This window comes from Carassius gibelio, chromosome B6, assembly GCF_023724105.1.
Source record: "Carassius gibelio isolate Cgi1373 ecotype wild population from Czech Republic chromosome B6, carGib1.2-hapl.c, whole genome shotgun sequence".
NCBI classification, from domain to species: domain Eukaryota; kingdom Metazoa; phylum Chordata; class Actinopteri; order Cypriniformes; family Cyprinidae; genus Carassius; species Carassius gibelio.
The window spans coordinates 24,074,631-24,091,524 of NC_068401.1; the positions used below are offsets into that span (position 1 = coordinate 24,074,631).

Sequence of the window (16,894 nt, forward strand, 5' to 3'; positions counted from 1 at the left end):
CTTCTCGCTAAAGCTGATTTCAGCAAGTCTGTGAAATGTGTGTGTTGGTTTCCGTCACGGGAGTCAGTGGGTGGAGAGAGTTCTGACGGAGTGATTCAAGGCCATGAAATGAAAAGCTGAAAGCTCAGATGGTCTCTCTCAGTATGTATTTTCCAAGGCCAAGCTCACTCTGATGTGGTCTTGTTAACGTTATTGCAGCGCCAGCCAGGTTTTATATGGGTTTATGATATTAATTAATGTCAATGCACAAGGTCTTAAGACCACCGTTAGGTAAAGCAGAAACTATTAAGTGCTTACTGATGTCGGTAAAGCTCTGACAGATATAAAATGGTGAAGGCCTGTATAAACACACGTACAAGCCAAAAACGTCACACGAACCAGTACTCACTCATAAAGTGTGCACAATACAGCGGGGAGATCCATTACTCACTGCTGAATTAAAGCAATCTGCGATGGTGTACATACTCGTTTCTTATTACACATGAGTGTATTTAAGAGAGTGCAATTTGAGGAGAGTTACTTCCACTATATTCCTACAAAAACATAGGTCAGGATCACTGGATAACTGAGAAGAACAAAGAACAAAAATGAATCTGCCATCTGTCTAAAGCGTTCAGGTGCTCATCTCATCCGATATCCTGATGATCTGAGAATGCATGAGGACATTCCATTAAACCATTCATCTGTCATCACCCACTCCACCCACGATAGGATACTTTTAGCCTGAATAACTACAGTATCTCCAGTCTAACACCCTGAGATCTCCTCTTAGATTCTTCTAACAGACTCTCCACTTAAATATCATTTGTTAGAAATGAAAAAAGAACTTGAGTCATACTTCTCAGTAGATGTGCACAGTCCACTCCTTGCTTGAAATCCTATAACATCAGTGCGATTAGTTATAATTATTCCAAGGCTAATTATTCCCAGAATGCTTTAACAAATGTCTTTCAACCACTCAATACAATTTAGCCACACCCTAGCAACCACTCAACATTTTAGCAACCACATAGACAGCTTGTATCTATCTGTCTCTCTGTCTATATCTATCTGCAACCAATAAGAAGACTTTAGCAACCATACAGCAACCAATAATAATAGCAAGCAAGTGTTTATTAAACAAAATAATAATAATTAGATACAGAGGAGCACCAGTGCAACATCTTATTAACCACCTACTGACAACAGACCAAGTACTCAAAACACTAGTAACATACTTGCAATTATATGTAGCATAGCTATATGAAACTATGATCTTTTTTTCTTTAAACTATTCTATGTCTCTCAATATCTGTGTTTGCCAACTACTTAAAACACCTTAGCAACCAACTGGCAATAACCAATCAGAACACGCTAAAGCCCAAGTATACTTTTTATTTTTTTATGCATATGCTAGCGTGCCATTTAAAATATGCTCCATTTAGCATGTGCGAAAACAGATGGTCTAGAAAGCTCCATCTTTGTCCAGTGTCTGTTCTGTTTTTCTCCAAAACTGATGAAAGATAAATGTATATTTTTTATTATTTTTCACTAAAGTTGGACCGATTCTATTAACCTCTCACACAAGCACTTGTCAGTGTCGCCGTCTGTTGTCGTTGCAGTCTTCGCTATTTTGTTGTTGTTGTTTTCGACTGTTTCGTTTTGTTTTCCACTGTGAAACAATGGCCGGACCAGTGTTGCACCTTGAGGTGTGCCTATAGACCCTCATGTATGCATAAAATAGTATAGTTTGGACTTTAGCAACCTAAAATAATCAATTACATAACTAGTAACACCTTAGGAACTGTAACAGAGCTATAAAAAAACAAAACAATCTATATCTATTTCTATCTAGACCTTTTTGGAACAAAAGAACAATAACTACATAGCAACACCCTAGTAAGCACCTACCAACCACTTAAACCACTAACAACATTCTATCTTCCCTTCAGAACATCATTGCAACTATAGCAGCCATTTCAACAAGTTGTGTTCCAAATTTGAGGTTGATACTAAAAATAAAATAAAAAAGCTTCCAGCTAGATTTTGTTTGTGAGCAGTACCAATAAGACATTTGTTTCCCATTAGTTTCCAATGTGGCAATTCTTGACCACGAAGAGTAAAATGTGTATTTTTCTTTTGGGACCATTTAAACTTTTTGAATAATATCCATGAACTCTGTGTGTGTCCACATAGCCAGTGCCAAAACTGTTACCACGTTTTGTACCATTTTGATGAAGTAAACAAATTCTACAAAACCACAATATTAATTTTTTTTTGTCAAAAATGACCAGAGAGCATCAGAGGGATATGGATGAACTGAGAAAGTGTATAGCTTAAATTCAAGTAGCTTGAAATAAAGTTGAAATAAAATCTGCTATCTACTTTAAAATTCTGTTATCAGATTTATGTAACTGTTGACTGTACATGAAGCAAGGAAAAAAACATATGGCATATGACACTGTATGAAATGACACAGGCAGTAAATAACGAATGCGATGTGTCAGGATTTTGCATTAGCCTTTCACATGGAGGACAAACATGAGAAAGGCATGTGGCCTGTTGGGTAACGTTTCAAGGTTGCAGTAGCATTTGTTTGGCAGCATGTGTAGCTGAGGAAGGCGACTGTGAAGTGTGAGAGAGTGTTTCGGGTTCTGTGCGTGTGTGGTCTTGGGCCCTCAAAGCTTTTGTGGCTCTCTCTGTTTATTCATGGCTCCTCAAACACATGCAAGAGACAGCTGTTATGCCAAACCTCCATGCAGGCCTCACAAGCCTGGGGCTGGATTTACATACACCAGCCAAATAGGTGTCATTGTATCTGGGGTGGAGTGTGAGGATTTGTGAGTTAGGGGAGGTGTAAGCTGTCACAACAAAACTTTTTGCTGTTAATCACCGTATGGAAGGTGATAGATGGCTGTATCTGTGTTTTTGGAGCACAGAGTGCTTTAAAAACAGTACAACTATGTTAGGAATCTTCCATTAAATTTTTCCTTCTTTCATTAAGATGGCCTTGAATCAATTCAAAAGTTTTTTTTTTTTTCAGCAGGAGGAATCTTGAAACATGGTCTCTACTTTATTATACCTAATGCAACTCTCTGGAATCTCATGAAACACTGGCATTTTTCCCATTGAGAATATTTTCCTCATACTCTCCCCCCGATCCCTCTCTGCTCTTTCTTTCCTGTCTTCCTCTCCTCCCTGCTCCATGTGAGATTGAGTCTTCAAACAATAGATACCCCTGCCTGCTCATTTAATCTGCATATCACTCTTCCATTGACCATTATCAACAAAATAGCCACCCATACTTAGCATGCAAATTATCTAGTTATTTGGAGAAAGAGTGAGGCCCAGTGGGGGGTCTGCTGGAGGAGTGTGGGTTTCCTTTAACATAATGGGATTTTAACTGGGGGAGGGGGCTTATTGTCTTTTGGCAGCTCAATGAAACCCTCTCGTTTTTTTGGTTTTGTTGATAAGATATACCTGTTAAACTATCTCAACTTTTGTCTCCAAAATGTTTTACGCACATGGTACTTTCTAGTAATTATTCACACTGCAAAACCTCTGATAACATTTTAGTAGATGCACCATCTTTTAACAGTCTGAACTAGGAAGAAAGCTAATCTAAGATATTAAAAACATTGAAATTGCCCCATTTCTTGTCATGATTGTAATGTTATTTTAATTTGAATGTTTATTGTTAATCTTCTATGAATAGTATAAATTCCCGTTTTCTTGCCATCATAAGGTTATTTAAAAGTTTAGAATGTTACAAATACAATATGATACATACAAATATACAAAAACGTTTTGAGAATGTTGTTCTAAGAACATTTTCTATCAGCATTATGAGTAAAATATTAATAAAGTTGTAAGAATGGTCCATAAACATTAAAGAATGGTTTGTTTAAAAACAGAATGTTCCCTGCTAGCTGGGCTAAAGAAGGTTCAAAACAAGTGAAGCTATATCTGTGTGTCAAGACATTAAAGCAGAAACGAACAGCTCATATAAATTCTGTCATACCAGATCTGTTTTATTTAAGCTGTTTTAACAGTGGGAGTAAACTTATATCCATCACCAGACTGCACTCACTTAGTTTAGTTCTCATTTAAGAGCTTAGAGCTTACATCTAAATATCCTGTTCAACATTTAAGGTAAATAAAATGTATCTTTATTCAGTTGGAATGCATGAAATTAATTTAAAGGGACAGTGAAGACTTTTAAATTAAGTCTTCTGTCTTTTCGGGGTGTTACATCAGCTTTGCCAAGCAAAGCAACATTGCCCCATCATCCAGTTCTCCTTTACTCTGACCCATCAAGCATCTGGCTGTGTAGTCTGATATACTATCGTTTACATTACATGGAAGTAGGGCAGCACATGGGGGACCAGGCCAGCCACTGCCGCCATCAAATGCACTGGAGGTATTAGGCAGGATTTCCTGCTATATTAAGAACACAGACATGGGGCTCAGAGGAACGACACAAGAGGCCTGAACATCACTTTTGGTGTCTCGGTTAATGCTAGAAGTTGCCTGAAAAAAATGAGAGAATGTGAAAATATAATAGTCAGGGATTTTGACAGATTGATCAAGCGTGGACATATAAATGCCCATGGAGGAGACTGTTGCACTGCTGCACTTTGTCCCAGGTGGACTGTCAAAATATGTATTTCAGAGAAAGAAAGAAAGAAAAAGAATGGAGTTAATAAATCTAAAACACGTTCTTCATCTGTAACAGATGATATAGTGATGGCAAAGACAGAAGCAAGCTGCCAACACACATTATTGGTATGCAATTTGGCAACCTGCTAAGCCAAATATATATATATATATATATATATATATATATATATATATATATATATATATATATATATACATAAAAAAGCAGCAGAAAAAATAAGTGATAAAAAAAAATTTGAAAAATGTCCATATTATTCACGGAAAAAAATATTTAGAACAAAAATTCCACTGAAAGTCAGGGTCATAATCTGTGCCAATCAGAATTTGATACTTATTTTCGAAGCTGATTAAATGTAAATTACATCTTAAATCTGTCAGTATGTTTTAGAAAAAATGTCTAAAACATAAAATGTCCCTAGAAATCAATTCCAGGGGAAAATATGACCCCTTTAATAATAATTAAAAAAGTCTGACATTGCTCTGTATCCATTAGATTGTGTCTAAGCACACAGTAATCTGCGGTCAGATTCAGGCCAACTGGAGCGCTACTCTTTCCTGCATTCCTTCTTGCTCTCACCCCTGCTTTGCTCTGAGCCAGATTTTGAACACAACCACCCATTTAGAATGAACCCTTCCTGTGTTCGGTCACCAGAGAGCCGTTGATGAAGTGTATCAGCAACAGGAGTTTATAAATGTACTTTTCCTCCATTCGAGAGAAGATTACCATTTGAGAGCTGACCAAGTCAAATGTATACCGACCCATTAGCGGCACTGTACACAGACACAATGTTGCAGAGGTCTTTTTCCTAAAATGGAGCTGCCTGGGTATCTTGTGTTTGACTTTCCTTGTCTGTTCTCACTCGGACTCATGCACTGCAAGCAAGGAAATGAATTAAACGCCTTAACAAAGACTGAAAAGCACCACAGAAACAGCTGCACATTATGAAACACATATTAACATTCCTTTGTTAAGTAAGTGAGTACAGTATATGAGAGAGAGAGATTGAGAAAGAGACATTCACATGGATGGACAGACACACACTGAAGTATTAATCTGTTGAATATTTTCCCCCATGTTAGTTTAGTCACAGGTTGCAAATGCTGTACTGCGATGAAAGCCGGGATTATTGAGGATCAGGTGAGTTAACAAGTTAATTAGCGGCTCAATTCAGAAAACTTTTTACATAGCAATCATGTGAGAATTTGATCTTTGAATCACTTTGAGACTTTTCCATGACCTCTTTTATAAAAAATCTGACATTTTTAGACCTAATTAACAGGTGAGAAAATTCCATAAATTAACTCAATAAAATTAAATTTAGCTGTGGATGCCAGAAATACCTTGTGAATAAATAATGTGTCAGTGTTTCCATTATTATGGGAAGCCTGTGTATTTTACAACTCATAAGCATATATTTAAGTTTTAACAACCAATTTTTTACCTTAAAATATAATAAAACCATAAGGCGTTAAAATAGAAAGTCACATGATGAAATCAGAGTTCATAATTAAGTGGCTTCTCCCTAAAACATGGCCACAAAAGATAAGGACACACAAAGATAAGGAAAAACACCATCAGCGTAACATACATGATGCTAAAGTAATGCAAAACATTAACTAAATAACTGAAAATGTAACACAAAATAGCCTAATGTACATTACTGATGTGTCATACTTCTGGAAATGTTCGTTCTCTGTTATTCAGAGTAAATTATAATTCATAATTCATTTACAAGCAGTTTGACAGTATTTTATAGTACACTTATATATAATGCAATGTTAAACCATTTGCAGCTTTAACTGCATGGTAATCTAATTAACTGTATTTTTTTAGCTTCTATAAAAAAATACTCACTGAAACATATTATTTTAGTGTAGATTTCTAATGATGGTGAGCCCAAGACCCCATATCTAGAGACCTGAATATTACAGAAATTTGGGTGGGTCTCTTTTGATTTGGGTCAGTAAGCAAACACCCTAGCAACCACTTAGCAGCAAGTTTAAAACAGGTTTGCATGGGCAATCATTATCTTTCTTCAGAAAATGTAAATATCTAGTTCCATTGTTCTCACATTTGTCTAATGTGGCCCCCGATGGAAAGACGGTGACACTCAAGTTAAAATCTGGAGTTAGACTAGGTTAATGTTACACTGGTTTCACACTGGACACATGCGCAGCATTTAAGTGGAGTGTGAGCAGCATGAATTCAGTGTGATTTCACACTAGCAGCATTTCAATAGTGTGCAACGTGATCATACATCCAAACGTACAGAAAAAAAGCTTGTTATTTCTTTTCATGCTTCGGAAGATAATGACTGGAAAATAGTTAAACAAATTGCGTGTAGGCATTGTATAATCAACCAATCATGGTGTGCAAGAAGGTGGGAAATACAGAGAATGGCCAAAGCAATGCAATACAGTACAGTATAATGTATGAGGACTGAAGAGAGGATGTCAATAGGAAAATAAAGCCAAAACTAATATTTCGGAAAAAGAGAACCATATTATTTAATTATTTATTCCACATAGCTGTTTTTTACCCTTAGCATAAGAACCATTTTTTCCAAAGCTTACATTGTTCTTTTGTTACAAATAATATTTTCACTGTTGATTAAATTTCATTAGTTGTTATTTTAGAATAAACAGATGTATCTCACCTCTCTAACACAGCTAAAGAAAACCAAATGCTTCTTTGGCACCATGAAAGGCACATTACAGTGTTAGGAATGACAAATTGTTGTCAGAGTGTGTGAGAGGAAAGAACTGAGATAGGCATTGCAGTAATTAGGTGCCAGATTTATTTGAATAATCTGAGTATTTTTAACAGGGGATTCTGATGTATTGCTTCTTTATAGCATGGTGTAATATCAAAAACAGTTACTAGAATCACAAAAACTACAAATGTCATCTTTTAATAAAAGATCTGCCAAAAAGCATTCGCTCCCCTCTATTTAAACACGAAGAGTACAGACTGCTCTGCTCTGCTCACACATAATCTGTTTTCTTTGAGACTTTCTTTCAGATGTGAGTCCATCCCTGAGTCCAAACTGCTGCTAGCAAGATCCCTGAATCAGTTTCGAAGTGATACTGGAGGTCTGGTCAAATACTGTGTATTTGCGTAATTAATTCAGAAAGAGATAAGGAATGCTGACAGATGGATAAAATATTCTGTTGAATGTGAAAGGGAGAGACTAATGTTTGTATAACAGACATTGGATCCAGATATCTCTCAGGCAGAGATGTGGATAAGCCAAAAGAACAGACATAGTGATAAACATATCTTTAAAATCATTGATTAGGTTTATATAGACTCTGATTGCCATCAGATTCACTTTGCTTTTGAGAACACACACATTGTCTGTGCTATTTAATTAAAGGTGCACCAAAAAATGGAAAAACTATTTGAAGCATGACTGGAAAAAAATAAATTTTGAATAATACTCTCTTAACAGCATCTGTTATATGCCTTGCTTTTGGCTTAGACCGTTTTTAAAAAGTGTTTTGCTGTGTGTCGCCCTATGCATTTGTCCTGGTTTCATCATCAGATGCGTCTCTGGCTGTATAAATCAACAAGACTCAAATACCACTGAGATTTATCAAAATCTCTGAGCTCAAACATTACTATAAGGCAGCAGGAACATGTCACCAGCGATTTCTCATAAACAGATTTCTCATTAATCATAAATACACATGCACAGGTTTTCTGCCCATTTTCAGGTTACAAATCACCAGACTTAACTTTTCACAAGTTGAATGTGCCCTTATATTTGTTTGAGAGTAATATTTCAGTCCGGCTCCCACTTCATCACCAAATGGCTTTATGATCTATGTGGCAGAAATAACATTCAGTTGAGGAGTCTCTGCTATAAATCCATTAGTTTTTACTGCACAAACATCTATTTCTAAGGTTCTTGCCCTCGAATCCCAGATAACTAAAAAAGATTGTCCCTCCAAATATAACCAAGACATTCTAAATCACCTTAAAAAACATAGTATTCACTTTTACACTCGTTTAGTTTAGGCCCCAAGATTCCAATACGTATTCATACATTTAAAATAAATTAGAAAAATAATTTAGGAAAAGGAGATACTACAATCCCACCCTTTTCTGAAATATTCCTTCCGATCCAATAAGAAACGCCGCGCTAAGAAAAACACATCTTCCCATTGGTGGGAAGGTAGGAGGTTTCAAGGCGCCCCGCGGAGAAGCGCTTAGGGACAGTGAATGAAGGGCTGCTTGAAACCGTTTATCACTGTGCTGCAATGTGGAATCAGCGTATCAACTTTACAGAGATAGAGCTGCAGATTCTACAGGAGTGGCGGAGAAAGTTTCTTATATTGTGTTTTAACGGAGAGGAGGGCCGAGCTCAGAAGGAGGCAGATGTTTGGGGACCATGATGATGAAATATGTGGAGTAGTTTCGAAAAAAAGGGGTCATGAATACCTGAACGCAAAACTCTGAGCTGGAGGAAGGATAGTTTGTGAATCGCCTTGTAGCCTACGAGTGATCGGACACGTCTGGAGCTCCAGATCGGATTGGAGGAATATCCCACAAGTTTCGGGGAACACGTTCTAGTAAGTTTACATTTGTTTGTGTTCGGGTTTTATGCGACAGTGGATGAAGTTTAATCCCTTTATAGAGTTTTATGTGTGTAAATTAGTTAGATTTAATCTCAAGACTTTGTTTAACTCAGTGAAACAATCCTTTGTTTAAAAGGTCCCAGAAACTCGTTTTATTTGTTTTTGTTTTTTAACTTGCAGCTTCTGTATATTTTATTTTTTGTATTATTTTATTGAATGTAATCCGATAGTGACTTGTATCTTTGTCCGTTTTTATTTATAATTGTTCATTAGAGACTATTCTTCCATTAGTTTGACTAGTGTTTATCAAATTATTTAGTAGTACTTAATAATTGCATACTATTCATTATAAGTTTCCTGCCATTCATTAACCTTATACTCACAATTTAAGTTTCCCATTGTGGAAACAAATTGTAAATTTTGCCATTTAATTCTAAGTAAGGTTAGTTATTAGAAAAGTGTGAAGAAAATTGGAAGAGATGCTAGTAACTATTTAAATGATTACAAGTACTAAAGAATAAGTATTAATACCTTATGAAGCGGTACTAGTAAAACTAGAATAGATAATAGAAACTAATATCCTTGTCTGAAGTGAACAGCTGATGTATATTAGCGGTTGATTCACTTCCAGTAACAAAAGAACAGTTGCTTGCCACATCTTGGATAGTGACTAATAGAATAGATAGTTTAGAAAAGAAATAATAACTCATGATTTTTCTTTTTTTTTTTTTTTTTGAAATTCTTAAAGATAATAGTCAATATTTGATTACTAATACTAGTAAAATAATTACTAGTTGTAAGAAAAAAATTAATAAATAAAAAAAAATAATCCACATTTCTATGTTTTTCAGGGAATCAATGATGGCGTTACGGGAAGTTAGTCCATGCCTTTTATTCATCACAACACTTCTGCTTGGACTGTCTTCCTCCAAGTATCATGGAGAGAATGGTATCTCCGTCCCAGAGCACGGGTTCTGCCAACCCATATCTATTCCCCTGTGCACCGACATCCAGTATAACCAAACCATCATGCCGAACCTCCTGGGACACACCAACCAGGAGGACGCAGGACTAGAGGTGCACCAGTTCTACCCCCTGGTCAAAGTTCAGTGTTCTCAAGATTTGAAGTTTTTCCTCTGTTCCATGTATGCGCCGGTGTGTACGGTTCTGGAACAGGCAATACCTCCCTGTCGCTCTCTGTGTGAGCGTGCGAGACAAGGGTGTGAGGCCCTCATGAACAAGTTCGGCTTCCAGTGGCCTGAACGACTCCGTTGTGAGAACTTTCCAGTACATGGAGCAGGAGAGATCTGTGTGGGACAGAACAAATCAGACCCCGACATCCCGACGACAGACCCCACGCCTTATATACCGGACCCCTTCACTCCACGCATGCACGTGCCACGCCAAATTCAGGCTTTCACTTGCCCCCTTCAACTCACAGTCCCTTCCTACCTCAATTACCATTTTTTAGGGGCGAAAAACTGTGGCGCCCCTTGCGAGCACAAACAGCCGCATGGCCTGATGTACTTCAAGGAGGAAGAGGTCCATTTCGGTCGGCTATGGGTGGGAATCTGGTCAATCCTGTGCTGCGTGAGTACCCTGTTCACGGTCCTCACTTACCTTGTGGATATGCGCCGGTTCCGTTACCCGGAACGCCCCATCATCTTCCTCTCTGGGTGTTACTTCATGGTGGCAGTGGCTTATGCGGCCGGGTTTTTACTGGAGGACAAGGTGGTCTGCATTGACAAGTTCAGGGATGATGCTTATAGGACTGTGGCTCAAGGGACTAAAAAAGAAGGTTGCACCATTCTCTTCATGATCCTGTATTTCTTCGGCATGGCCAGCTCAATCTGGTGGGTGATCCTGTCGCTCACATGGTTCCTTTCCGCTGGAATGAAATGGGGCCATGAAGCAATCGAAGCCAATTCTCAGTATTTCCACCTGGCAGCGTGGGCCGTCCCCGCTGTTAAGACCATCACCATCCTCGCCTTGGGACAAGTGGATGGCGACCTTCTTACTGGCGTATGCTACGTGGGCATCTATAATGTTGACGCCTTACGTGGATTTGTCCTCGCCCCCTTGTTCGTTTACCTCTTCATTGGAACGTCTTTTCTTCTGGCTGGATTTGTCTCGTTGTTCCGCATCCGCACCATTATGAAGCATGATGGCACCAAGACAGAAAAGCTGGAGAAGCTGATGGTGCGTATTGGTGTTTTCAGCGTCCTGTACACCGTTCCAGCTACCATCGTCATCGCGTGTTACTTCTACGAACAAGCGTTCCGTGAGCAGTGGGAAAAAACCTGGCACATGCAGACGTGCAAGCGTTTTGCAGTACCGTGCCCGGCCAACAACTTTGCGCCAATGACGCCGGATTTCACAGTGTTTATGATCAAGTACCTCATGACTATGATCGTAGGAATCACGTCAGGATTCTGGATCTGGTCTGGAAAAACTCTACAGTCGTGGCGCAAGTTTTACCAGCGGCTGGGGAACAACCAGGGTGAGACGACAGTGTGAACTGAACTTTGTAAGAAATACAGGTCAATATTGAAAGGAAACGCGAACTGCGATCAGGTCACACATACTATGTTAAACCATGCTGATGGTAGAAGACACTGCTGTGTGAGCCCAGCATGATGCTTTTCTCATTTATAAAGTGCCCAGACTTTGACAACACTTTTAAAAGCACAACTCCAAAGAACATGCATTTCTCCAATGGACTAAATCTCCAAATGTTTTTAAGCCTTGGAAACCCAACGAATGATTTTAATGGAAAAGATGGCGGAACTCTTATCACTTTAATGATGACTTGTGTTATCAGGAGCCACGTTTTCTTCACCCCGTGGCGGTCAAAAATGTCTGCAATTTAGTCTTGTGCCTCGAAGTACTGATCAATTCCTGTTGTTGAATGAATGTCTCTTTTGTTTTTTTAACACACTTTTTTTTGTCATTTTCTCATAGATTACATATTTTACTATTTGGTTGCACATGGCCATTTATTTAGATTTTAGAACGAGTTAAATTTAATGTTCTTTGGTCATGAGTTGCTTATTCATCCATGTTGCCATATCAAGCCAGGTCTCATGAAGTAATTTAATATTCTGTCATTTTAAAGGCCTTAGCGATGCGAAAGTGACACATAGGATTAAAAATGTTTAGCCCAGAAGTATGTACAGGAGAAAACGTTATCATATTTCGTTATTTGTAAATATCACATCTCTGTCAAAAGATGTTTGATGTATTTAAGCAGATCAATTTTGTTTAAGGCTTTTTTTGTTCATTTTCACTTAATAAAGTGATTAGATTTTTAAAAGCTGCTTTGGCTTGATTTCGTTTGCACAAATGGTGACTCGTGTCGATGCCCTGACGACACTTTGATATTTCCCCCAAAACAGTTGTTAGCAAGTAGTTGAAACTGATAGCCGCATGATTAACTACAACAACAGACTTCAAGTGAGTAGCCCTCCATGTGTCTCGAGTTCATTAATGCTTTCAGTCTGTAGCATGAATCTAAGAGAGGAGAAGCAAGGACAATGACAGAATAAGGGTGAACAAAACAATCACGGGGGACTATAATGGTGAAAAAGTAAACATTTCTTCTAAGACAGAAAGGAACATAAAAGTGGTCTACAAAAACAGGATATAATCAGAAATGGTGTGAAGTTTGCCACCCTGCCTCTGGGACAACAGGAAGCCCTGAGATGCACCAAAGCATAAGATCTCTTCCCTTCATCTCCAAATGAAACTGGATACCGCTTCATTCTTTAGGGTGAGGGAAACGCCCCATCCCACGGTCCCTTCTCCTGTTATTTATTTTTTTCTCTCAAAGAGTTGGGGGATGTTTCTCTGTAAGGGCATTTAGAAGGTGATGGGGGTGGGTGGGATACAATATCTTTGAGAACAGATACTGCACTAATGATTTTGAGATCCAGAATTCTTGTACTCGGTATCTGGAATACCACGTTTCATCCATGACCAAATTGTACAGGATTATTATTACATGGCAGTGAGCCATAATGCTACAAACTGTCTCTTCATAAACAAAATGAACAAAAATATTCATAAAGTAACTTTAGATCATGCAGTTGTTTTTTTCAGTGTAATACGATTATTTGTGTGGGTACATGCACCCCAGTGTCTGATTGGGTGTGTTGGCACTCAATGCCTCAGGGGATGTGAAGTGTGTTAAATTCACAGCATGTGCAGCCAAGAAACGTCCATCACTTGGATTGACAGTTGGGTTTATGGAATTTTTTACAACAGTGTAAACTGTCACAGTCTGATTTGCTTCCAGCCTATAAACGCACACACATGTTTGTTAAGGTTTGTTGAGTTAAGATATAGGGCATTCTTAGGAAACATTATCACATTATTTAACATTATATTTATATAATGTAAAATTAATCAGATTATTTAATAAATTACATTTTTACAGTAAAATAAAATGTTGTAGAAACAATTTTCACTTTTAAATAGCTAGTAAATAAAAAAAGCTAAAATAAATTACGCCAAAAAAAAAATGTTTTATTTTATTTATATAGAACTTTTCAAATACCCAAGGATGCTTTACATAAGGTAAATAGAAAACATGAACACAGAAATAAGTGTATACAGAAAGGATACAACATTAAATAAATGCATGATCAATGTGGCCGGCAAGAAATGGCATGTAACAAAATTAATTAAATGTGAAACTAGAAATACACAATCTGAAATGTTTTTTCTTGTAAAACGTACTCATATAATCAGCACTCAACCGTTTTGCTGTGACATTTCCCCTTTAAAAATCCTGGTGTGTAATCCTTGTGACTTCATATAGGGAACATACATAAAAAAATGACCACATAGTTCAAACAGAGGTACATTTCTCATAAAGTCTTTATCAATATTTCATAATGTGTGTACACACTGCCTTGTCAAGCTCGATAGTTCAGCCCTTTTCTGGGAAGAAATGGTTTCTTGGAACAGAATACTAACTGTAAATAATATGTTTGACAATGATATTTGCTAGATAAGAGGAATTTTTTCATTGATCTTAAATTCCTGTAATATTCAACACCAAAACAACCCTTTAGACTGGTTGACATCAAACAAATTATGTCATTAGTTATTAAAATTATAATGTGTGATTTCATACAAGGCACACCAAACTGAGTGATAATATCATAATTTACTATATCTATTTAAATTATAATTTGAAACTTAGAGTTATGAGGCTAAAATAATGTAGCTCTTTAGGGTTGGGCTTAAAGCTAGTAATGATAATGATTGACACTTTAAAAGACTATAATCATAAATTAGGACCCAGAATCAGAAATGTACATTAAAGTCGGCATGAATTGAAAATTCATTTTTAAATGCTTGTTATGAAGCTTACTGAGAACCATTCATCATGCATGTGTTTCATTTGATAGAAATGTTTCACCACAAATTCAAGCTGTTTCGCTTTTGATAATCCATTTTACTTGTATGTACATCGCAGTACAGAAAACAAAGTTTTTTTCGCGAGTTTCAAAAAGTAATATTTGTTGACCATTATTCAAAATATTCGGGTGGTTATAACCTTTTATTGTGTGTATGGCTTGTTAGGACAACACTTTGGCCTCAAAGTGAAAAACAAAATGATTTATTGAAAGTTCAACAGTAACAGTGAAGCCTCAAATACCACCGCCTCCTGAGAATCACCCATGTATTAGTGCAAAATTGTCAATCTAAGGCCAAATTCGGATGTATTTGCACAGGTTTTCTCTGAAAAAAAAAGTGTGGAATTGGTCACAAGAAGCATGTCTGAATTTATCTTATACAAGATTTTAACCTGTTTACAGACCACACCACTTGACAAAAGAGCCAACAGGTCCTCTGAATATGGCCACACCTTGACAATTTATGGTCACCCACAGCCAGGCCAACAGCTACATCTGTGATGAGCATTGAAGTACTTTATTTGTGAAAATCTGTTATCTATTGTGTGTCCCAGGTGCCTTCTACCCCTGAAAGAAACATGTTTTCCCAGGTAACTGCACACCCTTTATAGGAACAGTCTTTCAATCCCTTGAGATACAATTACCTGAATTTGTATCGATACCTAGGCCACAAACAAAGCTAAAACCTATGTTTTTCAAGGTGTTAACATTGTTTATCTGTGTAAAGAGCTGTCTCAGCAGATCACCTTGATTGTTTAGGTATCTGATTTCTATTCTGTGCTCTCTCCTTGATAGAAATATGAAAAGGAAGTTGACGGTGGGGCTGCCCAGGGAAACATTCCTCTTTGATACATAATATTTCCCCCAGTTCAGTTCAGTTTCTCACAGTAAAGATCAGTGAGCATTTGTGCCAGATATATTGCTACACTTTCTCCCGCTCTTTTTCTCTCTGTGTATCAGGTCTGTTATCTGCACCTTTAAAAGGGCTCATAAGTTCATCATTTTATTTTGTCCCCTAAGGTCCAATTATAGTGTTGGTCAATGTTTTTTGCACCAGATAATTTTTCATCCTCTGTGACCCTTCACGTTTTCTGTTTTGCGTATAACTCAGTGCTCTATAGGTCAGGTAGAGTATTGCGCCATAGTAATATTAGTGCGCATGCGCCAAACACGTACTAACGATAAGTCGTTCATTAACGATTCGAATAACTTTGCCTGAGTTTTTTTCAGATTAGCGTTTTTTTAATAGCTATACACAATATAAGCTCTCGTACTCTTACACCAGCTGTGTACAAATAATTTGAAACGCTCGAACGGGAGAGATATTTCGTGCCAATTTACATTAGCTATTTTTTTTTCTTTTTGCCTTTTATATAAAAGCTCATATTCCGTTTTAAAACCTATTTTGTGTCTTGACAGTTTCACAATTTACTATAAAATGGTCACACAAACTGTAATTTGTAAGTCTTTGGATCAAACATATGCTGAATTAAAGGTGCTGTAGGGTACTTTTGTAAAAAAATATTTTTTTACATATTTATTAAACCTGTCATTATGTCCTGACAGTAGAATATGAGACAGATAATCTGGGAAAAAATCAAGCTCCTCTGGCTCCTCCCAGTGTCCTATTGCCATTTGCAGAAACTCCATCGCTCCCGGTAAAAAATAACCAATCAGAGCTGCGGTCCATAACTTTGTTTGTGTTCAAAATGTAGAAAAAATTTATATAATAAGCCAGTACACCATGAATCCATTTTCCAAACCGTGTTTTTGGCTTGTCCTGAATCACTAGGGTGCACCTATAATAAGTGTTTATATTCGGACTATTCTAGATTGCTTCGGGGATACCGCGGCGGAGTAACCCAGCACCTTTGTGATTCTTCATAGACATAAACAGAGAGAAGTAGTTCCGGCTACGATGTTCTTCCGCAAGACGCAAGCAGTTCTGTTTATTAACCGCTAGAGCGTCAAAAGTTCCCTACCGCAGCTTTAAAAAAAAGAAATACATGAAATAATCCCAACAGAGGCCATGGTGAAATAACTCTAAACTATTTCCTAATGCAGCTTCTAGCACTATGTTTCTGCATCTGCAATTTGCTCTAATTATTAGTTTTCCTGGTGTTAGGAACATTATCATGTAACAATAGTTTCTAGACCAAGTTTCTGAACCCCAAATATGTATTGCATGTAAATGTGCATGAATATACTCATCTGTATGACTTCTAGAGAAC

The 16,894-nt window shown here is 37.4% G+C and overlaps 1 protein-coding gene across 1 annotated transcript; it reads left to right on the forward strand.

The window, feature by feature from the left end:
- The first annotated feature begins 8,895 nt into the window (after positions 1-8,895).
- Positions 8,896-12,554, forward strand: LOC127960134 (frizzled-7-A-like). Its single transcript, XM_052559713.1, has 2 exons — positions 8,896-9,234; positions 10,092-12,554. Exon 2 carries the CDS (start codon positions 10,099-10,101, stop codon positions 11,755-11,757), a length of 1,659 nt encoding a protein of 552 aa, XP_052415673.1. The 5' UTR covers positions 8,896-9,234; positions 10,092-10,098; the 3' UTR covers positions 11,758-12,554.
- The last annotated feature ends 4,340 nt before the right edge of the window (positions 12,555-16,894 follow it).

Bases quoted from the DNA above. Each gene is read 5' to 3' on its own strand.
- LOC127960134 (XM_052559713.1), top strand. From the start codon at position 10,099: ATGATGGCGTTACGGGAAGTTAGTCCATGCCTTTTATTCATCACAACA.